Source organism: Ursus americanus, chromosome 14 (genome assembly GCF_024610735.1).
Source record: "Ursus americanus isolate L20-20 chromosome 14, mUrsAme1.1.p, whole genome shotgun sequence".
Lineage (NCBI taxonomy): Eukaryota > Metazoa > Chordata > Mammalia > Carnivora > Ursidae > Ursus > Ursus americanus.
In genome coordinates, this window is record NC_142140.1 from 41373062 (window position 1) to 41400006 (window position 26945).

The 26945-nt window shown below is 61.6% G+C and overlaps 1 protein-coding gene across 5 annotated transcripts; it reads left to right on the forward strand.

Moving 5' to 3' along the window:
- Window positions 1-3231: 3231 nt before the first annotated feature.
- Window positions 3232-25063, forward strand: ALS2CL (ALS2 C-terminal like). 5 transcript variants are annotated; one of them, XM_045778586.2, is made up of 28 exons: window positions 3242-3315; window positions 4252-4353; window positions 4452-4517; window positions 7043-7168; window positions 7878-8076; window positions 8411-8476; window positions 8949-9114; window positions 9578-9709; window positions 10303-10422; window positions 11935-11993; window positions 12132-12198; window positions 12643-12839; window positions 13859-13924; window positions 14352-14450; window positions 14551-14712; window positions 15430-15541; window positions 16659-16736; window positions 17596-17726; window positions 18947-19120; window positions 19317-19413; window positions 19627-19784; window positions 20333-20401; window positions 21313-21486; window positions 22710-22752; window positions 23524-23585; window positions 23692-23841; window positions 24153-24249; window positions 24659-25063. In XM_045778586.2, exons 4-28 carry the CDS (start codon window positions 7066-7068, stop codon window positions 24737-24739), a joined length of 2862 nt encoding a protein of 953 aa, XP_045634542.2. In that variant the 5' UTR covers window positions 3242-3315; window positions 4252-4353; window positions 4452-4517; window positions 7043-7065; the 3' UTR covers window positions 24740-25063. The 5 variants fall into 5 exon arrangements, with proteins under 5 accessions (XP_045634539.2, XP_087723228.1, XP_045634542.2 ...); XM_087867102.1 differs by lacking the exon at window positions 4252-4353 and having other exon boundaries at window positions 3241-3315; XM_045778585.2 differs by lacking the exon at window positions 3242-3315 and having other exon boundaries at window positions 3343-4353.
- Window positions 25064-26945: the final 1882 nt, after the last annotated feature.

A 26945-nucleotide genomic window follows, 5' to 3' on the forward strand; every position in this document is an offset into this window, starting at 1 on the left:
AAACAAGACAGTTTTAAGCTTTTATAACTTTTATAAAGCTCCAGATTTACAAGAATCACAATTTGGAAGTTTATTTACATTTCTTTTTTTGCCCCGTAGGGATGGCAAAAGTTCACTGAATAAACTGAAATTATTATCCAAAGTTCACAAAACTAAAGTAGCATAAAGAAAATTGAAGTAATGAAACTTGCAAATTATGTTTCTTATAGATTTATAGCTTTACACTTTATAACAACTAAAGTTAATAAAGCTTGAAACCAAGACTCCTGGGGCGTGATCATCTTGACGGCTGTGAGGCCTCAGTGGGCTACTTAACCTCTCTGAGCTTCAATCCCTCATCTGTAAAATGGGTATAAGGACAGTATCATGGCACCTGCACATCACAGGCCTTCAGGCAATGCTAGTCCTTCTGACTGTTGTGGTTCTTGTGGGGAAAGGCAGTCGTGCTAGTACTCGGTAGTCAAACCCAGCAGCACCTCGTTCAAGGCCCTTTGTCAAACATTTGCATTTTTCCCAATTCTCCAAAATGTGAAACACCACGGTGAGAGAAACTTCCTGAAAGCTAAAGGCTTTTCCATCTTTGAAGTCTCTTCTTCCTCTCCTCTGTGTACTTAGGAGGAATTGAGGGCCAGAGAGGGGTTGTGCCCTGCGTCAGGTCACACAGAAACTGCCCCTAACCCAGGGTTCTGCCCCCTTTCCAGTACTATTTCTATTTCTTATGAGGTCCCCAGATCCCCCTGCACCCTACTACCAGTAGGGCCCATCAAGTCTGGGGTGGCAGCACTCTAGACTCTCAGGCTCCCCTGCCAGGCTCCTCTGGAAGACAGTGTCCCCTCCATGCATGGTGGCATGAATGCTGGCCTGCGGAACACTGTTTGTCCTTTGTGTGCTATTTTGAGCTCCTGTGGGTTTCCGGTAGGGACCCGGTTCAGTCTCCTGGGCCTCTGGGTTGGAAGCCATGGGAAGGGTCAATTGATAGTGGCCAGGGGAAACTGTGACCGTTCTCTCTTGGAGCCAGAAATGCCAGGACTCAAGGCTCAGCTCTGGTGAAGCAGAGGGTTGGGAGTGGGTATCCTCCCAGTCACAGAGCCAGGCTGGGATCCAGGACATCTTGGACTTTGCCCGGGCTGGGGGGAGAGGGTGGGGTGCAAGGAACTGGGCTGCCTAGGCCTGTGACACAGTGACTGGGGCCTGCTGGGAGCTGGCTGTCTCTGACCTTGTTGGCCCCAGGCCTGGCCCAGAATAGCTGTGGGGCTGGGGCGGGCCTGGTGAGACTTGTGTGTACAGAAGCACTTGCTCTTGTCCCAGGGCACTCATGTACACAGGCGTGCAGGCGCACTCTGCACTCGCCTCTCTGTGGGTCTGAGTGCGAGTCTTAGTGTGTGTTCTGTGGCGCGTTATGTAAGTCTGTGTCCGTGGGGATGGGCACGTGGTCTGCATGGGCCCACGCACAGGGCTGCCTCCTGAGATGTGTTACATGGGAGTCCTGCCAGTGCGTTCAGTAGTAGATGGGTCCGTGTGCACACATAAGTGTGCACACCACACATGCCTGTGGCTGTGGAATCATACATGTGTGTAGGGGGCGTGGGAGTGGTGTGGGTGGGTGTGTGCAGATCTGTGATGGGACTGGGCAGGGGCCCTTGGCCATGTTGCGGGGGACCAAGGGCAGGTGGACCCAGGGGAGGCTGTCCTTTGGGCACTACTGGGGGCATTACAAAATGACTTGGCCCTATCCAAGAGAGAGAGGGGTAGAGAGGCTTGGCAGGTTTTGCCCCATTTGGCAGATAATCAAACTGGGGCTCGGCAATGCTGGTGAGGTCACCCAGCCTGAGGGTGGTGAAGGGAAGACCAGGCCCCCTTCCAATTCCCCTAGATGTGGCTGAACAGGAAGTCTGGGCCCCGTAGGGAGGAAGCGGAGGGGGCCTGTCCTTTCCTGCTCCAGCCCAGGCAGCACTGCCCTCCCTCGGCTACAGGTACAGATGAGGACACTGAGACCCAAGAGGGGAAGGGCTGGCCCAGAGAAGCCAAACATAAAATCAGCTTCCTTCTGCTCCGGACTCTGTCCCGCCTGCCGTGCTTGTCACACATAGTGAGAACGCACACTCTTAGACAGCCTTGTTCTCTCTACATGTGGCCTTGTCCCTTCCTTCCAAGCCCCAGAAACCCCTTGCGTGACCACTCCCATGTGCCAAGGGACCCACAAACCCACCGAGACCCTGCTCCCCTGGGAAGGAACCCCTCGAACCATCATGTGCCCCCTCCACCCATCATGTGCCCCCTCCACTGGGGGAATCTCTCTTTAGCTTGGCAGAATGGGGCATGACTCCCAACCCCTCAGACTTGAGTAGGGGGTTGGTGGGCTACCTTTCTGCTCTTCCACTGCCTGTTGGCCTCAGTGTTGTCAGCCATGAAAGGGGCAATGACTCCTGTCATCCCCTGGAACCCGTGTTCCACGGGAAGTGATGGGGGGGGAGGCTGGTGTGGCTGCTGGAGGGGGACCAGGCAGCAGACAGCAGGCTCCTTTGTTACAGGCTGAACCATTGTCCTCCCCCTCCTGGGATTAGGCTTCCACCACCCTTTCCAAGGTCACAGGCCCTGGAGCAGACAAGCACTGGCTTCTCGCTCTACTGGGCCATGTGAAGACCCAGGAGTGGGGGCGGACGGGCGGACTTCCCCAAGGCCACACAGAAAGAAGTGGCGACTGGCCGTACACATCTGGCCCAAGGGGCCGCAGGGCAGCCTCGGTTTCCCCCACTCTTGGCTTCAAGTTTCCTGTGATTCTGTACCGGTGGAGGAGGTCACCGGGCTGCACCCAGGCCCCAGAGTGTCAGAATAGGGGCGAGTGCACCGGGAGGGCCCCGCCAGGGCCAAGAAAGCCAGGCTGCTTCCCGGGCACTGCCTGCTGTTCTGGGAGCCTTTCCCCAGGAAACCAGGCCAGGCTGGGCCTGAGTGAGAGTGTGAGTGAGCGAACGAGCGAGTGTGTGTGTGTTTCAGGGGGCGGAGGAGTCAGTCCTCCTCCTCACACTCCCCGTGGGTCCCAGGAGCCTTCGGACCCCGGAGGACTCCCGTGAAAGGCCTTAAGAGTAGACGTCGGGCGGGGGGCTGACCGAGGCCGCGTCCGTCCCACCTCCTGCCTGGCGAGTCCGTCGGCGCCCGCCCCAACTTCCACTAACAACTCCCGGAGGCGGGGCGGGGCGAACGCCGGGGGCGTGGCGGGGGCGTGGCGGGCGCCGGGACTGCGGGGGGCGGCGTGCGGGCGGCGGGGAGCGAGTGGCCGCGGCGACTCTCCCCGCTCCCGGCACCGGCACCGCACAGGTAAGGGCGAGCCGGAGGTCGCGCGTCTGTGGGCGGGCTCCTGTGCTCCGCGTTCCCCTCACTCCAGGTGGGACCTTCCTAGCGCCCCCTTGGGCCGGCGCGTCACCGTCCCTCCACGACTCCTCGGTCCCAGGCGGCACTCACACCGGGGCCGTCTGAGTTTGTCCCAAGGCTCCCTCCGTGCCAGCGGGCTTCGACCTCGTCGTCCCTGCCCCGTGGTCACCCGGCTCGGGTTTAGGGGCAGCGCAGGGATAGCCTCCGCACCCCCTGGCTGGGGTGCGAGGGCCGCCCCCTGGACCTCGCCCAGCCTGGGAGACTGCCAGGAGGAGGTGACGCCCTCAGTGAGACCGGCATGGGCAAACGCCTAGTGGCTGGAACAGGATCCCATGTTTGGGAAACTCTGGGGACTGCGTGTGCCGGGCCAGGGAGGGGCAGGGGAGCTGTGAGAGACTGGGAGTTGGGGGTGTGTGTGTCTAGGACAAGAAGCTCAGAGCCATGGACGGTCAGAGAAGGGGTGCTGGGGGAGAGGCCAAAGTGAAGACTGAGGGGTCAGCTGTGGCAGTTGAGTGCCCCCTCCCTTGGGCAGCCCCTCTCTGCTCTGTTTACCACTGCGCTTGCTGGTTGTTTTAGGGGACTCTGGAGCAGCCCAGGAAAAAGTCTCCACGGCAAGCAAGACTTCCTTGCCTGTCCAGACCAGGAAATACCAGCATGGGTGCCATGACAGGGTGTGGCCCAGGGGCCTGAGGGGCCAGAGGGGCCTTGGAGAGGGTAGGGGAGGCCTCAGTGACCCTGCCTGAGAGCAACCTGGCGTGGACAGAGGCCAGGAATGCAGGGGAGAGAGCAGGTCTGGCTGCTGGTTGGATTGACACGGGACGGGCAGCTGACTCACCTGGGCACGCCGGGACTAGCCAGTTCTGTCCTCACCCCGCCCCACAGGGAGCACCAAGGCTGCCTGAGGAGGTAGGAGGCTGGGCCCTGCTGGGAATTTGCTGTGTGCCCTGAGGCGAGTCACCCAGCCTTTCTGAACCCCTAGCTCAGGTGAGCCTGGTGGGACAGGCAGCCAGAGGCCTGGGTCTGAGCCCTGCACACGCTCTGCACGTAGTGTCTTGACCCTCCAGTTCCGTCCTGGGGCTCAGTTTCTCCATAGGTACGTCACGTGCAGCCTACCACTAAGGAACCTTAGACCTGGGTGCAGGACGAGGGTAAGGAGGCCATGCCCTTGACCAGAGCTGGGTGGGTTGGGGGTATGACGGGTTTGAGCAGGGATTACGCCTGCTGGGTTGCTCTCATGTTGTAGCTTAGCCCTCCCCCCACTCCCAAACACACTCATGCCTGGTCTGCTCCCTGCTCTCACACCCTTGGTTGCCTCCAGGATGAAGCCCCAAGCTTCCTAGCCAAGGAGCAGGGCCCAATGGGCCAGATCCCCAACCTTGTCTGCAGCCTTACCCCCCACCCAGCACCTCACCGGCCATGTTTAACTTCTGGCCTTTCCTGTGGGCAGTGTGCCTCAGTTCCGTAGGGGTAGACATCGCTTTGGGGCCACAGATCTGAAAGGGTCCTAGAGTTGTGTCTGCCAGTCCGTATCTGTAAGACTCATCCTAAGGGGCCCAGGCTGCTTTGAGCGGGGAGGGAGCCTGAGGACCAGGTCTCTAGGCCCAGAGCAGCTCCCCCCACCAGTTTGTCCTTTCTAGGGAGGGCTTATGTAGTTCAAAAGCTCTGAGCTAAGCAGACCCCCATTTCGTAGAGGAGGTGATTGAGGCCGAGAGAGGAGTAGGGCTCTGGATAAGCTGGAACATGACCAGGACTGAGCAGTGGGTCGGGCGGTCAGCAGGGAGTCCCGTGGGAGCCGTTGGGGTGGGGGCCACAGGTGCAGGCAGGGTAGGGGTGGCCGCCAGCTCTGTGCAGGGGAGAGGGGGTAGCCTGAGGTGGAGAGGGACAGGGAGCTCCGTGTCCTGGGTGCGGGGTGGCTGGGGTGGGTTCCAGGTCACTGTGAGTGTGGGGGATGCTTGGTATTCAGGACCTCCCAGTCCCAGGCCTTTGACTGGCAGGTCCACACTCGCCCTGATCTGGTTCCCAGTCCGCACCTTCTGTGCTGGCTGCACCCTCTTCCTCTACCTTTAGCCTGTGTCCTCACCTCTCAGTTCAGACCCTGACTGACTGGCTGCCAGCTGAGGATGGAAAAGGCACCCCCCAAAGGGCCTTTCCATTCCATCTATTTGTGGAGATAATGGGGGAGAGGGTCAGGCGGACCACACTTGCTGTACCTTGGCCCTCTGGCTGGGCTCTGCTGGACTGCCTGAGTTGACCTGGAGTGACATGCTCTGGTGCCCCAGGTCAGGGAAGGGGGCATGGTGGGGGGGGAGTCCCCGGGGCTGCCGCAGGGGCCCACAGAGAGAGCAGGCCACAGCTGGGTGTCTAGCTGCTTCCCCTTCCTGCCTGTCCCTCCCAAGGCCTCGCCCTCCTGAAGCAGCAGAGGCAGGAAAGGTGGGGCAGGAATGCCTGGGCCTGGGCCCTTGGCCAGAGTTCGGAGGCAGCCGCCCCGCTCCCCCAGAGCCTCTTCCCTGGAAGTTGTACATTTTGCCAGGGAGCCGGAATGCCCTCTGGTGCCACTGGGGCTGGGTTGGCAGGGATGAGACCCCTTCCCGTCTGCCCTTTTGGGTCTGTCTGTGTCGCCTGCCCATTCCAGCGGCTTCGATTCTGTCTCCCACCCCACCCAGGTCAGCTAACTGCAGAGCCTCAGTGTCAGAGCCAGGGAGGGGCAGTGCGAGGGTCTAGGGCTAAAAAACCCTCCAGCTCTCAACCCTGCGATGTCTGGTCGGGTCATTTGGGCAGATGAACTTTGCTTGGTGAGGGCACCCAGCTCTGGTGGGAGAGGGCTATGTTTGCTTGGAGGCTGCAGCCTGGCTGTGGGGGTGGGTTGGAGCCCAGGCCCCTCGCTGCCCCTCCTTCTCATCAGAAAGCCACATTCCCAGGGGATCCCCTGCCTGTGTGGTGGGTCCTTCACTCCAGGGTGGGAAGTCCAAAAACTCAAGCCCACCTGCCCACCCCTGCAGCCCCTTCCTCTTTCCTCCAGGCACAGGAGGGTCAGCAGGTTGGGGGGCACGGAGGGTCTAGCTGTCACCCACGCTGACTTCAACCTCCCACTGCTCGGCACCATCTCTTCTGCAGCTGTCATCACGCCCATCTCCAGAAGTCTGACTTTGGGTCCTACCATTTCCTTGCCCTGAGATCCTCCATGGCTCCCTATTCCCCCAGACCTCTCCTTGCTTACGTAGCCTTTATGGGTGACAGGGGTCCTGAGCCATGGCCTTGAGAAAAAGGCTGGGTTCCTCTGGCAGTAGGTCCACACTTCCAGAGGCTCGGAGGGGAGGGAGCGAGGTCAGAACACCCTCAGATATCACTCTGAGCCTTTGGGAGCCACAGTGGATATTTGAGCAGGGGAATGAGCAGGCCAGAACGGGGCTTGAGGAGCACCTGCCTTTTTGGCTAAAAAGGGATGCTTCCTGGGCACTTCTGAGGCCTCCCTCCTACTCGGGCAGGTCCCCTCAGCTGGGCCCCCGAGGCAGAGCAGGGCAGGGGTTGGCGGCTAGTCCAGAAATTCCCCTTTGAGGCCACCCGGGCTGATAGCTCACATCCGTCGCGGGTGGTCCCGGGCACACGGACGGAAGGCATGGCACTGACCCTGCTCTGGCTGGTGCCCTCACTCTGGCCTGTGCCCCGTCCACAGGCTCTGAGGGCAGCGCTCCGGCCATGTGCAGCCCGGAGGAGGAGGCCCTGCTGCGGCTGGAGGAGGTCTTCTCGGCTACCCTCGCCCGCATCAACAGCCTTGTCCTCCAGCCCCTGCTTGAAACCAGTGAGTCTCGGCTTGGCAGCGGCGAGGGTGGGGGACACAGGAACCATCCTGGGGATCCGAGTCTTACCTTGTTAGACCTTCTGAGGCACAGCATTCTCAGCCTCAGACGGGAGTGGGGACACTTGGTATCGGCATCTTCTGATGGGACCGGGGCTCTGCCTCCAGCCACTGGCTGCTCTCTTCTCCGAGGCACCCCGAAGGGCCAGGCCATGAACCCCTGGCCTAGACCCAGCTGTACATAGAATCAAAATCCCACCTCTTCCAGGGCACGGGACTGATTCTCTGCCAGGATTCTCATCCCGCTCTCACCCAGGGCATGACCCAGGTGGGGTCTCACTTGTGAAATGACCTTGGTCAGGTGCCTCCCACTTGGGGGCTTTGTCCGTGCATCTGTGGGTGCCAGGGGACCACGGGATCTTACGGACCCCATACCCCAGACCTGAGAAAGCCCAGAGACTCAGGGGACTTAGTGTACTTGGTGCCCCAGGTCATGCGTGCTGTCCCTGTTTCGTGAGGGGGTGGATATATGCCCCCCCCGACCCCTCACGGGTGCTGCCCCGCGCTCCAGCCTGCCTGTCCCTGCTGAGCTCAGGGTGCCACGTCAGCTTCCTGTCCCGGCCCAAGGACCCTGAGGATGCAGGACTTTGGCTGCAGCTCCTGGGCTGTGGGGCGCCGCCCCCTCACATTACTGTTGTGCCCCCCGCCCCAGCCCCAGAGCCCTCGGATGCCCAGGGCAGAGAGGGCCTGCGGCTCCTGCAGCAGCTGCACCAGAGCTCCCAGCGGCTCTGGGAAGTGACGGAGGAGAGCCTGCACTCGTTGCAGGAGAGGCTGGGCCACCAGGACACCGTGGGCCTGGAGTCCCTGCTGTTGCTGCGCGACGCCGACCGCGTGCTACAAGTCCATGTGGAGTAAGACAGCAAGGAAGGCTGGGGCTTGGCCTGGGCATCAGCGTGCCCACCACCGGACACCAGGGCTCACCGGGGTCAGGCTGAGGCCGAGGTTTGGGTTCAGTCTGTGGGAGGCTCACCTGGGGTTGGCCTTTGGGGCTTGGGCTGCCACGAGGCGCTGGTTCAGACACCCCAGACCTGAGCTTTGGGGCCTCCCAGGGGAGAAAGACTGAGTTGGAATTATCTGGTTGGGGCAGGGCACTCAGCAAGTGGGATCCAGGGACCCCGGCAGGGCAGGGGTTTGGGGGGGAAGCCGTGGGCTGGGCCTGCAGGCTGTCTCTTGTGTTGCCGGCAGGTACATCGAGTCCTACGCGAGCTGCGTGGCGGTGCAGGCCTTTCAGAAGGCAGCAAAGAAGAGGAGGTGAGCCCAGGATGCTGCAGGGCGCTCAGAGGGCGGGCGGGGGTGTCCGGGAGGGAAGGTCGGGGAAGTCCCATCCCCAGAGCAGCAAGTGTCACAGCCCATGACTCACCCCGAGCACTGCTGGTTCTAACAATTCCACACCACTCCACACCGGAAGAGAGGGAAGAAGTCTGGGGGGGCGGGGGGGGGCTGTGAGCACAGTCCAGATATCCACTAGCTCAGCTTGGCCCTGGGAAGGGGAAGGAGGGGCGGTCCTGTTCAGGGTGCACGGTTGGACTCAACGAGCCCTTTACACGGAGATATTGCCACGGACTGTGCAGATAAACTGCGTTTATCTGATAGGAGAGAAGTTTGGGGTCTGGGACTGCTCCTGGGATCTGGGGGCTTAGCTGGGGTGGGGCGGAGGGCGAAGGCGGTGGGTTCAGGAATGGAGGAGGGGAGAGAAGGTGGTGTGTGGCCCTCCCTCCTCCAGGGAGTTCTGGCGGGGCCAGCGGAAGGCCCTGTGGCAGCTGCTGTCGGGCGTGAGCTCCGAGGCCTCTGTGGGCACGGCGCTGGCCCAGGCCCTCCACCAGCCGCTGGCCCATCACGTGCAGCAGTATGTGGTCCTCCTGCTGGGCCTTGGGGACAGCACTGCGGACGTAAGTAGTAGGGATGTCGGGGGGCTGGGGGCCGCTCACTGGGCCCCGGCTCCAGGGACTCACCTGACCCAGGAACCCCAGTTTGAGAAGGACCCAGCCGGGCTTTGGGGTTAGAGCCGTGTTCCGACTGGGGTGGGGGGTGGTTTGACGGGGCCTGTCCTTGCCCCATCCTGTCTGAGGTACATGGCTGTGCCCTAGTGGAGCCGGGCAGAGACCCGGGAGCAGCTGGAGAGTTGTGTACTGGGTGTGAGGACAGCTGACCCAGGCCCAGCAGCCTTCTGGAAGCACCTTCGCGCTGGCCTCTCCCTGAAGGAAGGGCTGGCAGGGGGAAAGGGACAGACTTTGGCTTTGATCCAGACCTTCTGAGCAGCCGGGGCCAGGCCAGGGCTGGGGAAGCATCACGGGGTGGGGGGAGGTTCTGGCAAGCCCCCGCCCCCCCACCAGCTGCTCTGTGTCCCCGCAGCCTCACCCCACGCGGGAGCTGGTGGTGCACGCGGCCACCCTCTTCGGGAACCTGCAGTCCTTCATGAGGCAGGCGCTGGATCAGGCCCTGGCCACGCAGGCTCTCCGGCACTCCCTGAGCAGCCGGCTGAGAGTGAGTGTGAGGCCCAACGGGTGGAGGGAAGGGGCCTGTTGGACTCCCCGAATGTCTGCTTCCCCGTCTGGAAGTGGGAGCGGTGGCCGAGCCAGGTGGCTGGCAGGTCCATCTGTGTAGCCCTCCTCGGCTGCTTGTGGAGCACCTCCCGGGCCAGGCGGTGAGCTGGCTCTGGGGAAGAGCAGTCAGAGCTGGCCCCCTGTCCTGGGATGCCACCAAACGATCCCATCCTCCTGTCACTGCCTGCCGTGGCATGCACTGCCCCCGCTGGGGGGAAAGCCCCCTGTGCCCTGAGAGGGTGTGACAGGCCTGGGGCCCAGCTAGAAGCAGGGACTGCAGAGCCCCTGTGAGTGTTGTTGGGGGCTTGGCGGGGACGGTGGCTCGAGGCGGGGTGGGCGTCAAAGCGAAGCTTCAAGGCAAGTTGGGCTGCCCCTCCAGACTGGGCGCCCCGGTGTCCATCGCTGAGCTGGGGGCCTCCAGGAGATGCTTGGACTGCAGGCGCTGGTGCTCCCGGCAGAGGCAGGCAGAGGAGCGGGTACAGCCACTGGGATGGGGGTGCCTGAGCCCCGTGCCTCCCTGCTCTCCTTCCCCAGGATGTGCTCTGCACCCCTGCACGCCGACTCTTGCAGGACAGCCAGGACGTACCGGTGACGGTGACCCCGCTGCGGGCAGAGCGCGTGCTGCTCTTTGATGATGTCCTCGTCTTGCTGCAGGTTGGGGTGGGGCTGAGCAGAGGTCCTGGGGCCGCGGTGGGAGTCTGGGGCCTGGCTGAGAAAGCAAAGGGAAGGAGACAGCTGGGAGCGAAAACTCGGGCTCATGGGGAAGGGAGGGGTAGGGGCCTGAGAAGCAGGCAGTGCCGGGGTGGGGGTGGCAGGTGGCGTCATCCCTGCAGGAGCGGGGCGCCTTTGGGCAAGGCTGCTCCAGGTGCCACCCAGCCTCAGCCCTTGCCAGGCAGCAGCCCTGCTCAACATCACCTCGGTCTCCTCATCTGGAAAATGGGATGCTCGTGAGTTTGTCCTTCCACGGGTGCCGGACAACTCTTAGTTCTCTTCCTTATGTGGGAGAGGAGCCCCAGATGGGAGGTCCTGGGTGGCTCTTGGTGGCTGAGGAGGGCTGGATGAATCACTCGGGGCACACACGAAGCTTCCAGAGGAAAGTGCCACGTGGAAGCAGTGCCTGGGCTCTGGACATCAGCAAAGTCAAAGGGGGAGCCAGGCCGGGGGTTTGGGATTGTTCCCTGGCCTGTAAACTTGACTGTGCCTAGTTCCCCCCTGACCTCAGACTGCCCTCGTGATAGCCAGAGCACTGTCTTCTCTGTCCCCTCAGAATGTCAGTCTGGGACTCCCCTGCAGACAGGGAGGCTGAGGCCTGGCAGGGAGGCTACTTGCCCAGACCTGTGTCTCCTGAAACCTGGTTTTGGGGTTCTGATTCAGTTTGACTTCCCCTCCACTCCCGACTTCGCGTTCTGTGCTCCAGGTACACTGATGACATGCTGTCACTTAAATGCTCTGTGCCCTTCCCTACCTCTGGACCTTTGCATGTCCTGTGCCAGGCCCACCCTTGTCCCTGCCTGTGTCTGGCACCTTCCTCCTGCCCTTCGGGTCTGGGCCTGGCCCCCCTCCTCCTGGGGCAGTGAGGCAGTGACTGGCCTGCCTAGGCCAGGTCAGGAGGTCGCTACGTGAAATCTCTTAGAGGAAGGGATGTTCATCAGCTCTCAGAGCAGGGATGGCTTTCCAGGTAGAAGGAGCAGCGTGAGCAAAGGGTCAGATTGAGGGAGGTTTGGGGGCAAGCTTGAGAAGGTGTGAGTGTGGAAGGGCCGTGGCAACTTGGTGTGAAGGGGTGAGGAGTGGGGACCTGTGAGCCGGGATCAGTCTGTGTGGTCTCAGGGGTCTGGCTCAGCAGTGAGGTCTCCATCCCCCAGGCGGTAGGAGCCTAAGAGAGGTTTCTAGCAGGGGCCTATGGTGTCCAAGCTGCGGCCATGTTGGAGCAGGATGTGGGGGCAGGGGAAGCTGCTCCTGGGTTCCTGCCAGGCCCTCAGATGGGAAGGGAGACAGAGGGGCCACCCTGGAGGTGGGGAGCAGGCTCAGTGCTGGGCCTTCCGGACCGAGCAGCCAGGGGACACCCAGTGGTGTGGCTGCAGGTTGGTGCCTGGAGCAAGCCTGGGCCAGAGCAGTGGGGGAGCGTCTGGGCTGGGCCCTGGGTGACCCCGGTACCCCATCTTCCAGGGTCACAGTGTCCACACCTTTGATCTGAAGCTGGTGTGGCTGGATCCTGGGCAGGACGGGTGAGCAGCCCCCTCCAATGACACCCTGGGCCTTCTGTCCCTCCACCCTCATGAAACTGCCCGCACCCCAGGGCTGGGGCCTCCCGGAACAGCGTCCTGGACAGAGCTGGGGCCTACTCGTCACCTCCATCTGTCTAGGTGCACCTTTCACCTCCTCACACCTGAGGAAGAGCTCTCCTTTTGCTCCAAGGACCCCCAAGACCGGGTGAGTGTGGGTGAGCTGTGAATCGGGGTGGTGGGTTGAGAGGAGTGAGCGGACACAGCAGGAGAGGAGGGGGAGGTGTACCACCCTGGAGGCTCCGTGGGAGTGGCCAGGCCACTGGGGTCACGGTCAGAGCGAGGCAGTGGTCAGCTGGGGTCAGGCATCAGAATGCCACAGAGCACAGGGCATTTTTCCCTAGGAAGCCGGGACCGGGGCCTGTGTTGGTTCTGGTGGTTCAGTCTGGCCCCTCTGGGCAGGCCCCAAAACTGCACACCAGGATCTCGGGTCTGGATGCGGGGCCCGAGGGAGCAGGGTGGGGTTGGAGTTTCCCCCAAGTGCCAGAACAGGGTCGGGGGGTGGGGGAGGGGGGTACTGTCGGGAGCTACCCCACAAGGCTTCCTAGAGGGGCCTCTGGCACAGCAGTGACCTATCCCCTGTCCCCACCAGATGGTCTGGCAGTGGAAAGTGACTCAGGCTGTGTGCCAGGCCCTGCGTGGGAAGAAGGACTTCCCTGTGCTGGGGGCAGGCCTGGAGCCCTCCGAGCCCCCCACCTGCCGCTGCGTGGCATACACCTTCCATGCGGAGGGCCAGCTCTGCCAGGCCACCTACGAGGGCGAGTGGTGTCGGGGCAGGCCCCATGGCAGGTGAGTGATTGGGGCTCCAGGCCCAGCAAGGGAGGGCTCCTCCTGGGAGTCTGAGAGGTAGACAGGACCCAGTCACCTCCGGGCACCAACCAAAGGCTTTTTCTTCCTGCGTCAGTCGGTCAACTCTGTTTCCCAGTCTGTCTTAAGCCCCGTTGAATAGGACATGGCCCATAGTAGGTCTGTGCCGGGTAGAGTCCGGATGATGGTAATGAGCCCAGAGCGCATGGGACAGACTTCAGGTCTGCAGTTACTGTTCTCGGGAGGGCGGAAGGATAATTCTCATGTCCATGTAGCACGAGGTGGTAGTGGAAATGGTTTGCAGACCTCCTGTCTCCACCAGTCTTCACAAGAACGCTCTGGGGGAGTGTTACCGCCCGTTCCGTAGGTGTAGAAACTGAAGCCAGAGATTGGCATGACTTACCTAACACCTTCGGGCAGGTTCTAGGTGAGTCCGGCTTCAGCCGCAGGTCTGCGTGACCCCACAAGCGGGAGGGCTTTGGAAGAATGTGCACCCCCGCCCATGCTACAGCTGGGAAAGCCACGCCCCAGAAAGTAGAAGGCACTTGCCAAGGTGACGCTCACAAGCACGTTAGTTTCTGATACCTTGCCTGCTTCCAGAAAGGGCTTGAGGAAGCAAAGGAACCAAAAAACCGCAAAACAAAAAACAATGCCACGTCAGAAGAGGAGAGGTGGATGCTAGAAACCACTGACTAGCATTTGACTTAAGCATGAAGTTTAGCTCGGAGCTTCCTGTTGGTCAAGGGAAAAAGGGAACCTGGATGTTTCCCTGGGGGGTGCGGTGGGTGTGCTGGAGGCTGCTGGGGCAGGTGTGCCAGGAGTCAGGAAGGGCTGAGAGCCCCTGTGGGTCAGAGAAGAGGGCTGGCTGGAGGCAGAGGGTCCAGTCCAAGGGGAACCTGGGCCTTGGAGAGAGTGTGTGGTGGAGGTCGGCTGGGGGGCCTGTGTGTGTTGAAGGATGGTTCTGACGGGCCTTATGTGTGTGGACCTCTACTGTCTTCCAGGGGCACCCTGAAGTGGCCCGATGGCCGGAATCACGTGGGGAGTTTTTGCCAGGGCCTGGAGCACGGGTAAGGCTGGGGATGCTGCAGGAGCGGGTGGTGGGCCGGTGAGTGGCTTTCGCCCCCGCCCCTGTCACCAGCCTAGCCCCCTCCTCGAGTCCCAAACCTCACGAAGGGACTTAAGGCCATTTGGTCCAGCTCCCCTTGTTGCACAAGAGGGAAATCCCAGAGGAGGGGGCAGGTCATGGAGGGAGTGGTCAGTGCCCGAAGGTGCTCCCAGGGCGCATGAGGGGCCGGGGGGTGGGACAGGGGGGTATCCTGAGAGTGGCCTTGGGAAGAAAAGACGCCTGGGCACCTGGGAGATTCTCCCCCGTTGTCTGAGAAGGCCCCTCGGAGGCAGGGACACTCTGGGGTGGCAAGGAGGGGTGTCGTGGGGTGTCTTGGGTCAAGGTGACAGCCCCGGTGCCGACTGCCTCCCCACGCCCCACACTGACAGCTTCGGTATCCGCCTGGTGCCTCAGGCCTCAGAGGACAAATTTGACTGTTACAAGTGCCACTGGCGGGAAGGCAGCATGTGTGGCTACGGCATCTGTGAGTAAGTGACCCTCGGCCGGCGGCGGGGCGGGCTCTTGGGGCGGCGGCGTCCCCCGGCTGAGCTCAGGGAGGCCGGGCCAGCTGCCAGTGACTCTCTGCAGGTACGGCACCGACGAGGTGTACAAAGGCTACTTCCGGGCGGGCCTGCGGCACGGATTTGGGGTCCTCGAGAGCGCCCCGCAGGCCCCGCAGCCCTTCAAGTACACGGGCCACTGGGAGAGGGGCCAGCGGAGCGGGTACGGCGTCGAGGAGGACGGTGACAGGTGAGTGCCCTGGCGCCGCCCCCGCGGGTGGAAGGGGGGCAGAGAGGACCCTACAGACTAGGGTGCCCCGGGGCGCGGGGCCCGTCATCAGTGGGTCCAGTCCATCTGTGCTCCCCAGAGTCCCCCGGAAGCCCCTCACTTCCCGTCCACGACCTTGGTTGATGCTGAGGCTCAGAACGAGGGGCCCTGAGCTCCCTGACTGAGGAGCCTCCCCAGTCTGGCCCCTCCTTGTGCTGTCTGGGAGGAGTTTCTGACCCCTAGTCCAGTCCCACGTAAGGACTGCAGCCCTTCCTGGCTCTCTGTGCTGTGAAACAAAGCCCAGGGCCCTTGGCCTGGCATTCAAGGCTTGCCTGTTTCTCTGACCTCACCCCTGCTGTGCCACCCGTGCACCCCTCCAGTCTTCTAGACCACTGAATGTCCCCTCATACCTGTTGTATCTGTTGTAGGCTCCTACCTCCGTGGCTTTGCATGCCATCTGCCCTTCCTGCCACCTCCCCCAGGAAGCCTGCCAGGATACCCTCCCTCTGGCATGCTCCCTCCCTCCCTCCACCCTCTCTACCTCTTGGAGGTCCTGACCTCTCTCGCCCTGTGTGTGAGTTGAGTGGATTCAGGCGCTATCATTGCTCCTTACCTGCTCTCCACCCCCACCCCAACCGTGCTAGCAGAGCACACAGAAATGCCCAGGAACAATCTGATCCCTCTCTGGCTCCTCCCCAGGGGTGAGCGCTATATTGGCATGTGGCAGGCCGACCAGCGCCACGGCCCAGGGGTCATGGTCACCCAGGCTGGTGTCTGCTACCAGGGGACCTTCCAGGCAGACAAGATGGTGGTGAGTGGGGTGACCCGTGTGTGCCCTGAGCTACCCTCTCCTTGCGCTGGGGCTGAATTCTGGAGCCCCCCCTGCTCTGAGGGCCCCGACGCTGAGCAGAGGCTGGGCAGGGGTGGATGGGGCAGGAAGCTGGGTTCCTAGGTGCTAGAGGGAGCCAGAACCTCAGCAGGAATGCAGTTCTGCCACCCGCCCTGGCCTTGGCCCTCCCAGCCTCAGTTTCCCCATCAGCAACTCAGGTTCACTACTTACTGTAAACAGGGAAATTGGCAAGAGTGAAGTGCACAGTAACGATGATGCTAGCACCTTCTGCAATGGACAGAGGCCCAGCCTGAGCTCAACCTCCCGGCACGATCTCATGGGATCCTCCCAGGAACCCTGTGGATCATGTCACTGTCCCCAGTGGATGAGTGACACATGTGAAGCTCAGAGAGGTCAGAGAACCTGCCTGGTGTCACATTCTATTCAGTGGCAGGGCTGAGACTCACACCCAGGTCTCTTGAGCCCAGGCACACCAGCACCGGCCTCCTGCCTCACCCACACCTGGCCAGATGCACGGGCACATAGTAGGGCTCTGGCCTGGTGACTCTGCTTGTTATTATGGCTTGTACATTGGCTTATGCTCCACTTTGTTCTGGAAGGGATTGAAAGAGGAAAAAAAGATAAGAATAGACACAGAATAGATTCAAGTAGGACACACATTTATATCCCATTGGGCTCTGAACTTCCTGGCAGCCAATGCAACAAGGGAGCCTGGTCTGCTCCACTGTCACCGAGGATCAGTGACAGGGAAGTGGGGGTGGCTGAGGAGAAGCCCAGCATTGAGCCATAGGTGGCAAAGGAAGGGCCCCCAAGAGGCTTCCTGAGAGAGGCTGCTGGAGGGAAGGAGCCAAGTCCCAGGCAGTCGTTCGGGGTAACCCAGGAATGAGGTCCATGGGGCAGGTGCTCAGTACTCAACAGGCCAAGGGCTGGCATCCCACCTCAGCACAGTCCTGGGAGGTATGACAGGGCTCGAGACCGTTCTGCCCCTGGGTTACCTACTTTCTGTCTTCCTGCCGTCCCCTCCCCATCCCCAGTCTCCTGGCCCTTCCACTGCTTCTACTCCGGCTTCCTTCCCTAGGGCCCCGGGATCCTCCTGTCTGAAGATGACTCCCTGTATGAGGGCACCTTCACCAGGGACCTGACCCTTGTGGGGAAGGTGAGGACCGCCGAGACCCACTCCACTCCTGCCGAGGCCTCAGGTGGAGCCTGTAATCTCTCCACTTGGACCCAGGGCTGAGGGTGTGGGCAGTGGGGGGAGGGCCTCTCCCATGTCCACGGCATCCAGAGGGTGGGCGCTGTGACCCCCTCCTGCTGTGGAGTTGTGATTCGATCCTGGTGGGAGGCAAGAGGTGACAGGCGGATTTACCTTGGGTTTGCAGTGTGCTGGTGGCTGGTCTGTGTCTCCCGACAGGCCCCTGGGTGGGAATCCACCCCCTCTCCTGGCATCAGTGCCTTGGGCAGGGGCCCCTGCAGTGACTGTCCTTCAGCACGGTCCTGCCTGAGCTGACCCAGCAGAAAGCAGTTGGGCCCTGCTTGGGCCTTTGGAAATGTGGGGGCTGTTTCAGTCTCCTAATGACTGGGGGGCACTGTGACATCTAAAGCAGGGAGGCCAGGAGTGCTCTGAGTGGGACAGCCGTGCAGCGGCCGCTGCCCCTACCCAGGCCAGCACACCTCCTGCCTTCCCCAGGCCTCTTCCTACTTCTGGTCTTATCCCGAGCCCCACCCCTCCCCAAGTCCCACAGCGGTGGTTCTCCTGCTCTGACCCGAGAGTCCCTTCCTCTCTCCCTTCCAGTCTCCTGCCTCGGACGTGAGCCCCTGGGCTGTTGGCACAGCCCTTGGTCGGGGCCTGCGGACGTGGAGGGTTATGAGCCCCTCAGGCTGGGTAGTGGGAAGGCGACCTATTAGTCCCTAGCCTCCGTGACCCAGGATGGACAGGCACGAGGCCTGTCATGGTTGGCGGGAAGGGCAGCTGGACAGACAGACAGGCATCCCTGCTTCCTTTCCCTGGTGTACAGGGCAAGGTCACCTTCCCCAATGGCTTCACCCTGGAGGGCTCCTTTGGCAGCGGGGCAGGGAAAGGACTGCATACCCAGGGTGTGCTGGACACAGCTGCCTTCCCGCCAGATCCGAGCAGCACCCGAAAGAGGTGAGAGACTGGCTGGCCCCCTGGCCTATGCATTCTGGAGCCTGACGTGTGTGTGTGTGTGTGTGTATCTGTGTCTATGTCTGTGTTTCTGCCCCAGGGACGCAGTCCTCCTCAGAGGAGCTTTTCTGTACTTCCTCTTAGCTCTTTGGAGACTTCAGAGAGCTCAGGTCACACAGCCCTCAAGTCAGAGACTCTTGGTATCAAGGGCTATGGCATAATTTCACACACCACAAAACCAGAGGAGAACATTGTACATAGGCTTTGCTTAGACCCTGCTTTTTTTCTGGGAAGGGTACAAGGCAGTTTATAAAAATGACACAAATAAACAAGAATAAAATGGAAAACAAAAGTATGAGTTGAACTTAAAGGAAAGGAAGGGACAAATAAGTCCTATGATGGTTGTGACTGAGCATGAACCTGGCTCTGAGTTTCCTGGCAGCCAAGGTGAAGAAGGAAACTTGCTAAGTAGACTCATTGTCACTATCATGGGGTCTTCGAGAAGGGGATAGACTTCTTCCCCATGGGGACAGAGGTCTTCCTTGGAAAACTGTAGTTCGAGTGGTGACTTTTGCCATGTCTGTTGAGGTGCGGTTGGTAGTTCTAATAGTCCCAGGCTGCATCTCAGGTGTGGGGAGGGAGTAGAGTTGATTACTAGATGCTTCATCCTTGCATGCTTCTCCCCGACAGCAGGAGCTGAGAGTAGACAGCAAACCCCAGAGGCGTGACCAAGCCTGGGTGGGATGCAGATGTAGGAAAATCTGTGAACTTGACATTGGAGGGCGGGGCTCCATTAGGTGCACACACAGCCAGACCCCCAGGCCTGCTGGCCAAGACAGGATCCAGCTCAGGAAGGAATCAGGTGTGGTGGGAGGGAGAGTGGGCTCTTCGGGCAGGAGGATCCTGGACTTCGGGCCCTGTTCTCTCTTAGGCCAAGACCCCGCTGTCTGGACTCGGCCTCCAGCTCTCCAGATCTTTCTGTCTCCTTTCCAGGGCTCCGCGTATCCCTTTCTTCTCTACTGTGGAGTAGATTCTCTCTGTCCTTCTCTCTGCCTCTCCTTTCTTCTCCTGGAGCCTTGGAGGTTAGCACCCCCCAGTCCACCCACCCTTCCTGGGCCCTGACTTGGGGCCAGAAGGGACGTCCCCATCTCTCCAAGGGCCTGGATTGGGTCCTGCCCACCACAGCCCCATCCCTACCCCACCCCCCACTGCCTCTATTGCAGGCAGCTAGGTGTGGGTGCCTTCCCCGTGGAGAGCCGCTGGCAGGGCGTCTATGGCCCCTTCCGGGACTTCGTTAGTGCCGGCTGTCCTGGAGATGAGCAGGAGACCCTGCTGGGCTTCCACGTGCAGAACTCGAGGGAGCTACGCAAGTCCCAGGAGTACCTGTGTTGTGAGAGGTGAGGTGCAGGCATGCACGTGTGTGTGTGTGTGTGTGTGTGTGTGTGCACGCGCGCACGGGGGTACCCACGGGGGCATCCAGAGGGCCAGGGTGGGGCTCCGTGGGGCTCCACGTGGGCTGGGGAGGAAGGCTTCCTGGAGGGGGCGGGCCAGGGCCCAGGCGTGGGTGAGAGACGCGTGTGCCCGGTGCCCCAGGGCCCAGCCCGAGCCCTGTGCGGACAGAATGGAAGACGTCTTGGATGAGCTGCTGCTGCACCAGGAGCCCCCGGCCCTGCGGGAGTGCCTCAGGAAGGTGAGGGCCCTAGGGCAGAGGGGTCTGCGGGGAGGGAGGCCTTCTCGCTGCCCCCGGTGCTGCCCCGAGGGCCCAGGCCTGTGGACCACATCTCCTCAGAGAGCCTCAGTGCTCCCGCCTGTGAAATGGGAGCAGCCTTGGAAGCCCTGTTGGGGCATGCTGTGCTCCGGCGCCTGGCCCCGAACCCCTCTCTGTGGCCTTTGCACCTGCCAGGCTCTGAGCAACTCCCTGCACCCCCTGGGAAAGCTGCTCCGGACGCTGATGCTGACCTTCCAGGCCACGTACGCGGGCATCGGGGCCAGCAAGCATCTGCAGGCGCTGGCCCAGGAGGAGGTGAAGCAGCACGCCCGCGAGCTCTGGGCTGCCTACAGGTGAGCTGGGGGCACATGGGGCAACCGCAGGCAGGTGGGGCTCTGCCCTTTCCCGATATCAGATGCTCTGCCTGGCACGCAGGGCGGGAATGGTGCGTCTGGATTGAGAAGGAACCAGAGAGTGGGTCGGTAAGTGTCCAGCTGGTGAGCAGAGGGGTTAGAAAGTAGGAGATGAGAGCAAGGACTGCCTGTAGCCAGAGTCCAAGCCTCGACCAGGCCCTGGGCTGACCCCTGACCCCAGGGGAGCCCTCGGCCTCTGCAGGCTGAGCCTGACTCTGGACTCAGACCCCATCTGCAGTCCTGGCTGAGCCGAGACCCCATCTAACGTGACCAGTGGGGGCCCCAGGTGCTGCAGTCCTTCTCTTGTGGGGTTCCAGCACTCTCGGGCTGAGGTCCTGTGCTGCCAGCCTCCTAACTACAGAGGTCTGGGAGGCTGGGCTCCTCATACTCCATGGCTCGGAGGAGGGGTGGAGCCCTCTGCCCCGGTCTCCGGGGACTCAGGTTCTGGAGGAAGTGGCAGCTGTGCAGTCCCTCTCATCGTTCTGCAGGGGTCTGCTGCAGGTGGCCTTACAGCGCAAGGGCCAGGCTCCCGAGGAGGACGAGGATACGGAGACAAGGTGAACGCTCCCCTGGGGTCGGCAGGGTCCCCGCCCCAGGGGGCAGCCGGGCTCAGGACCAGGGAGGCTGCCCACCTTTGCTCCTGGAGCCTCGCTTGGGGGATGGCGTACTTCCGGGGAAGTGTTGGGGGCTCATGCTACTGACCAGGCGTTGTTTGTTGACCATTTGAGGGTCAGAACCACGCATGACCTCTTCCTTGGGGCACCTGGGCGGGGGCGCCGGCACAGTGTATTGGGTGCATCTTAGTTGTAAAGGTGCTGTACCCCAGTGTCCCCTCTCAGGCTCACAGAGGGTGAGCCACCGCCCCAGGCACCCTCCCCCTGCACACAGATGGGGAAGCTGAGGCCTGGCAGGGGCGGAGCCTGAGGCTACACAGAGTGGGCCTCCGTCCTCTGTCTCCCTCCGTTCCCGAAGACCAAACCTTACAGTTCGCCTTCAGCTTTCAGGCCCAGAGAGCCCAATCAGGGAGGCCTGTCACCGCGTTGCAGGAGATGTGAGAGGTGGGGTTAGACATTAGGTAGAACTTCCCCCTGGAGTCCCAGGAAGCCCAGGAAATGAGGCAGCCCTGGACCACCTGGCGTGGCTGCTGAGTGCTTTGCTGCAAGTCCCTTGTCTGTCCGGGGCCGGGTTCTGCTTTCAGTCTCAGGGGGAGCAAATCCCACCCCAGCTGCCATAGTGGTTCTCAGCATCCAGTGAGAGGACCAGGGGGCCATGGATTTCAACCGAGGCAGCGAAGGACTGAGAATAGGCTTTGGAAGCGTTTTCTAGACAATGGAGGAGGCAGGGACGCTGTTTGCTATGGGCCAAGGAGCTCTATGGGCTCTTTGAGGGGCAGCCCAAGTAGGGATCCCTCCCCCCCGGGGGGGTTCCCACCCTGCTGGCTCCAACCTGTCCTGCCGCTGTCACTCAGGGACCTGCAGGTGCATGGCCTCGTGCTGCCCCTTATGCTGCCCAGCTTCTACTCAGAGCTCTTCACTCTCTACCTGCTTCTTCATGAGACAGAGGACAGTCTCTACAGCCAGGGCATCGCCAACCTGAGCCTCTTCCCCGACACCAAGCTGCTCGAGTTTCTGGACGTGCAGAAGTAAGCCTTCCCTCCTTGCCGTGTTTGCCAGGGCCCGTGTACACAGAGGGTACACATGGAGTTCAGTGATCTTTAGCAGGAAAGGGGGTGGTGGTCGTTGGCTCACGTACCCACGAAGTTCCAGGATTATGGTGGTGTTGCGGGTTTCAGGCGTGGCTGGATCTAGCTGCTTAACTGCATGGTGAAGGGAAGCAACTTTTCTTTCTCTCTTGATCTATCTCTGGCTCCCATTTATGGTGCCAAACATGGTACCGGCCACTCAAAGTTTATACTCTACCAGCTCCATCCCCCACTGCGCCCCAGGGAGCTGGTGTCCCCTTCCCAACAGCTCCAGCAGGGCCCCTGAAGTCCCTCACTGGCTTGGCTTGGGTCTTGAGCCTGCCCCTGAAGGCTGGCTGTGGCCCACATTGGCCAGTCTAGCTCAACATCTACTACTGGGGCTGGGGCGAGGTGTCCTGCTCTCAGCCACTGGACTGAGAGTAGGGGAGGGGAGGTCCCCAAGGGGAAACTGAGGACTATTCTGGGAGCAGGTCCCTTTTACCCTTAGTTGCTAAAACGTCCTTTCTGCTCAGTGCCCCTTCTGATGCTCTGACGCCTGGTGGAGGGCATGGGTGCTCTCTGTCTCCCCACATCTGGTCTCCCTTGTCACACAGTCATGGTGCTTCCCACCCACCCCCTCTGAAACCCCGTTTCCCCTTCCATCGTGAATGTCTCCTGCAGCTGACTCGTCACCAGCCCAGAGACCTGGGTCCCAATAGCTTCCCCAGTGTCCCTCGTCCCCACCCCCTCCTGCTGCCTCCATGCTGCTTCCTCCATGCTGGCCTCCCTGCTGCATTGTCTCCCCAAGTCCCTGCGCTTTGCGGCATCTCATGGCACCCGCATCCCTCCCCGTTCACCAGCCTGCCCTGGCTCATCAAGCCTCCAGAACAGTCTCTTCCACTGTCATTCTCTGGCCCAGCCCCGGGATTTGTTCACAGGGTCCCTTGGCCTGTACTGCTGCCCCTCACCCCTATCCAAGTTTTGGGGTGCTGTCTTCTTCAGGAATCTCTCCCAGCCTCCCCTTGCCCTGGGCTCCATGCAAGCACTCCTGGAGACCATCGTGGACCCCCCTTCCTGTGCCCAGCCTTGCTGTGGGACATGGTGTACAGGGAATTTGCCCTCTGACCTCAGACCCTGCCCCCTCCTCCTGGGAAAGGCTCTGTGTCACACTTCTTTCGTTTCAGGCACCTGTGGCCCCTCAAGGACCTCACGCTGACAACCAATCAGGTGAGAAGGTGGGTCCATTACCTGCCGCAGGTGGGGGGAGGCCTGAGCCTTGAGCTGGGCCCCCAGAGTTTGCTCAGCCTCCTGAGCAGCCCCCCGCCTCCCTGCTGCAGAGGAGCCCGGGCAGCGCTGGCCAGCAGGTGTGGGGGGAGACACCCGGCTTTCTGGGTTGTTCTGATCTCCTGGCCCGCCGGGAGCAGGTGCAAAACCAGGCTCCACCCCTTTTCCTGGCTGTCCGGCCGTGGGTGGGATACTTCACTCAGAGCCTCGGTTCCCGCTTGGTGGGAGTACTCCCTGCTGCAGTATTGGTACCCCCCTCCTGAGAGTGTCGGAGGGGGTGGTGGGCTGCTACACACCAGGCGGTGGCTCTGAAGGTGTGCGTGCTGGGCCCATGGCATCTGGGGAGCTGTTAGAAAAGCAGATTCTTGGATCCATCCCAGACATCCTGAGTCAGGCTCAGACAGTGGACCTGGATTCTGTGTTTCAACAAGCCCTTGGGTTGGAGAGCCGCTGACGTAGTACCCACCCTGGGCGGCACCCAGTGGCCTTTGGGGTCATTATCTTCCTTCCCAACCTCTGGAGACCATTATCCCACTTTACAGTTGGGTAAACTGAGGCTCACGGACTCGCCCTGGGTCACTCAAGCCTCTGGGTGGGGCTCTTCTAGAGCCAGTGATGGGGAACGGTGGATGGCAAGAGCTCTGGCCCTGGAAGGGAGGGATGACAGGGCGGGGGGAACCGTGGCCTCATCCATCTGCCCCCCATCTCCCGCAGAGACTCTCCCTGGTCAGGGACAAGTGCTTCCTGTCAGCCACTGAGTGTCTGCAGAAGATCATGTGAGTCCACGCCCTGGGCAGGGTGGGGGGCGGGGGGCAGGAGGATGGGGGCCCCTGCTTGGGGCTGAACCCGAGGGCCTTGATCTGGAGCCCGCTGCCCTTGCAGCACCACGGTGGACCCCCGGGAGAAGCTGGAGGTGCTGGAGAGGACGTACGGGGAAATCGAGGCCACCGTGTCACGTGTGCTGGGCCAGGAGCACAAGCTGCCCATGGACGACCTGCTGCCGCTGCTCATCTATGTGGTGTCACGTGCCCGGTGAGCCCCAGCAGGGCCGGGGGCTGTGGGGGGCTGCGGGAGGACCCCTTCCCATCCTGCCCTGACCCCCAGCCCAGACTCACTCGGGAGTCTTGGAACATCGGGGCTTATGGACACAGCTTTTCTTGGTACGGAGTGGGGCTCTGAGGCTCAGAGAGGTCCCACCTAGGGTCCCGTGGGGGCCAGGAGCAGAGTGGGGACCACAGCCCAGGTGTCCAGCCACCCAGGCCAAGGCTCCTTCCCCGGCTGCTTGGTGCCTTTCCCCAGTGGGCTGCCTTCTCCTTCTCACTGTGGGGGTGGGCGTTCTCCAGAATCCAGCACCTGGGAGCCGAGATCCACCTGATTCGTGACATGATGGACCCCACCCACACCGGGGGACTGTATGACTTCTTGCTCACGGCCCTGGAGGTGAGGGACGGAGGTGGTGGACGGAGGCAAAAATACTCTGGCCAGTGGGGCAGACGCCTTCCCTGCCCTGGACACTGTTGTGCGGGTGAACCCAGAGTCACTGCTCGTATGTGCTTCCGTGGGAAGGTCTGCACGGAGTCCCTGGTCCTGCCCTTGTTAAAGGAGCTGGGGAAGGGCCCCTTACTTCACCCAAGCCCTTGGGTCCCTGGGGCCCCGAGCATGTTCCAGGCTACATCTCTGAGCATCACAGGAGAGGGGAGGCCCCTGTTCTTGCAGACTGGGGCTGAGGCTGAGTTGGAGACGGGGTGGTCCAGGCGGGGGGACGGTGTACCCGGGTATTGGGCCGACTATGCGCGGGGCCGGGGGCAGTCAGGGCATCTCCCCCTCAGCCTCGCCTCTTTCCTGCCAGTCTTGTTACGAGCACATCCAGAAGGAAGATATGAGGCTGCACCGCTTTCCTGGCCGCTGGGACTCCAGGGAGCACTGGTAGCTCGACCACCCCGGGCCCACTGCCGAGCGGAGAGGGGCCGCCACGGACTTCCCCGGGGAGACGCTGCTGCTGCTGTCCTGAACGCTGACAGCTGTGACCCTGAAGCCGGGGGCTTCCCCTCCCCCTCGCCTGGCCACTAGGTCAGTATCGGATGACCTCCTTGACCTGCCGCGGCTCACAGGCTTTTTTTCACCCGAGCCTCCCCAGGCCTCAGCGTTGCTGTCTGTATCCCAATGGTCTAGATGGTCCGTGATGGACGTTCCACTCATCTTGCTGGATTCCAGAGTCCTTCTGAAAGTTTGCCGTTTGTCGGCTGGGCTGAAATCCTTGCATCATTGTCTGTGTTATTCCCTGTTCTCCACTCTTGGTCAGAGGCTCCAAGTGGCTAGTGACCTCTGTGTGTATTGAAACTCTTGTCCACGAGTGGCTTCCCAGGGACCTGCCTCCTTCCCTACTCTGCTCCAGGGCTGAGCTGGCCTCTCAGGGAGGCAAGGCTGAACAGACTCCCAGGCCACCTGACCTGCGGGGTGGCCTCTGGCCAGGCCATTCCCCTTGGCGGCATGCGATCGAGCAGGGGCTTGGAGGTCTGTGGGGTACATGGGGGCGCGGGAGCAAGCTGCCGGGCAGGGTGGGGACACTCGCCTCGTTTGCCTTGCCTCCCGAGGTCCCCAAGTACCTGCAAACTGCACACCTGTAGCCCACGGGCCTGTGTGCAGGAGGACAGCAGGGGCACGGGGCCATCTGTGCCCTGTCCAGGCTCAGGACCCTGCAGGGGTGGGGGGAGGCCGGGGGGAGCTCCGGTGCCTTTGGGAGGGGAGGACTTTGTTCCCATGGTGGTTCTTGTGTGGGACTGAAAGACACAGGAACAAGGGCTTGGGGCAGCTTCATCCCTGCCTGGCCTCAGTTTCTCCTCCCCACACTGAGGGGCTTGGACCAGCTGACCTGGAGGGACTCCCCCTGTCCTAACAGGAGATGTGTGACAGTAGGCAGGGTGACTGTGTTCTGAAGGGGTCCAGGGGCAAAGCGTGGGGGAGGGTGAATTTATGCAGGGACGTGGCCCCAGAGGGCAAGCTTGGCTCCGGCACCACGGCCACCCGGCCACCATGCCCTGGGTTGTAACCGAATCAGGTCACTGTTCTTGGCTGTGCTTTCCATAACAGAAGCACTGACCTCGAGGCCTGTGAGGGAGGCTCTGAGAAAGCCCAGTCACACCTGAGCCCAAGGCTGAATCCCCACCGGGAGCCTCGGGGTTGGGGGGCTGCTGGTGGCCGGGGGGGGCACCCACACACCCTCAGATGATGTAGGGCTGTGGGGTGGGGGTAAAGCTTTCTCCGGCTGGTCGGCCCCCACGAAGGTCCCTGGAAGGGGGTGGAACTGATGGAGACAGGATATCCAGATGTGGTGGGCGTTCGTGCTTCCCCAGGATTCTGGCTGCCCAGTGGGACTTGAATCCTCTTCGGTGGTCAGCATCGAGTTCTTGTCCCTTGGCGCAACTCTAGCCCCACTCCTTCGGGACCCGTGAGCTCTCCCGGTAGTTCAGGCTCACCAGGACCCCTCCACCCTCCCTGTCGCTGAGGCTCGTCTACCACCAGCTGAGCTGGAACCCCAGGACAGGGCCTTGGGAGACCCTGCGGGCGGGGGGGCTATAGCAGACCCTTACCGCCGAACCACAGCTGGTGAAGACATGGATGTTGACGCTGGGGTCAGTGTTCATTTGCAGAAGAGACACTTGGAACCAGCCGTGTAGGTGCCTCAGGGAGGCCGACGGGGATGGGTCACCTGCAGGGACCCCAGCAACGACCTGTCCCACCTGCTGCAGGAGCCCCTTGGCTGCAGGGAGAATATGCTAGCATCTACTGGGAAGGTCAGGCTGCAGCCAGGGACTCCAGCACCTTGGTGACTTGGCCAACATCCAAAGCGGCCTGGTGGGGCCTGGCTCGGGTCCCGTCTGCCCTCTGTCTGGTCCCCATCTTGTCTCCCAAGACGAGGATTCTCCTTCCGACAGTGATGGTGACAAGGCAGCGAAATTCATTATAACTGAACCTCGTGATCACCTGGGCCAGAGAGGCGAGAGGCCAGGAGCACCCGTTTACTGACCGCTGGTGGCACAGGGCCACCCCAGCCCTACCCTCGGGGGCATGGATTTGGGGCTAAGACACCGGAGAGATGAAATGACGTCTCCATGAGCAGATGTTCCTGAGTCTCG

Coding starts and splice junctions, on each gene's coding strand:
- ALS2CL (XM_045778583.2), top strand. CDS start 7,066: ATGTGCAGCCCGGAGGAGGAGGCCCTGCTGCGGCTGGAGGAGGTCTTC. Junction 11,994..12,131: donor CTGGATCCTGGGCAGGACGG/GTGAGCAGCCCC, acceptor CCATCTGTCTAG/GTGCACCTTTCACCTCCTCA. Junction 19,414..19,626: donor TGCGGGAGTGCCTCAGGAAG/GTGAGGGCCCTA, acceptor TGCACCTGCCAG/GCTCTGAGCAACTCCCTGCA.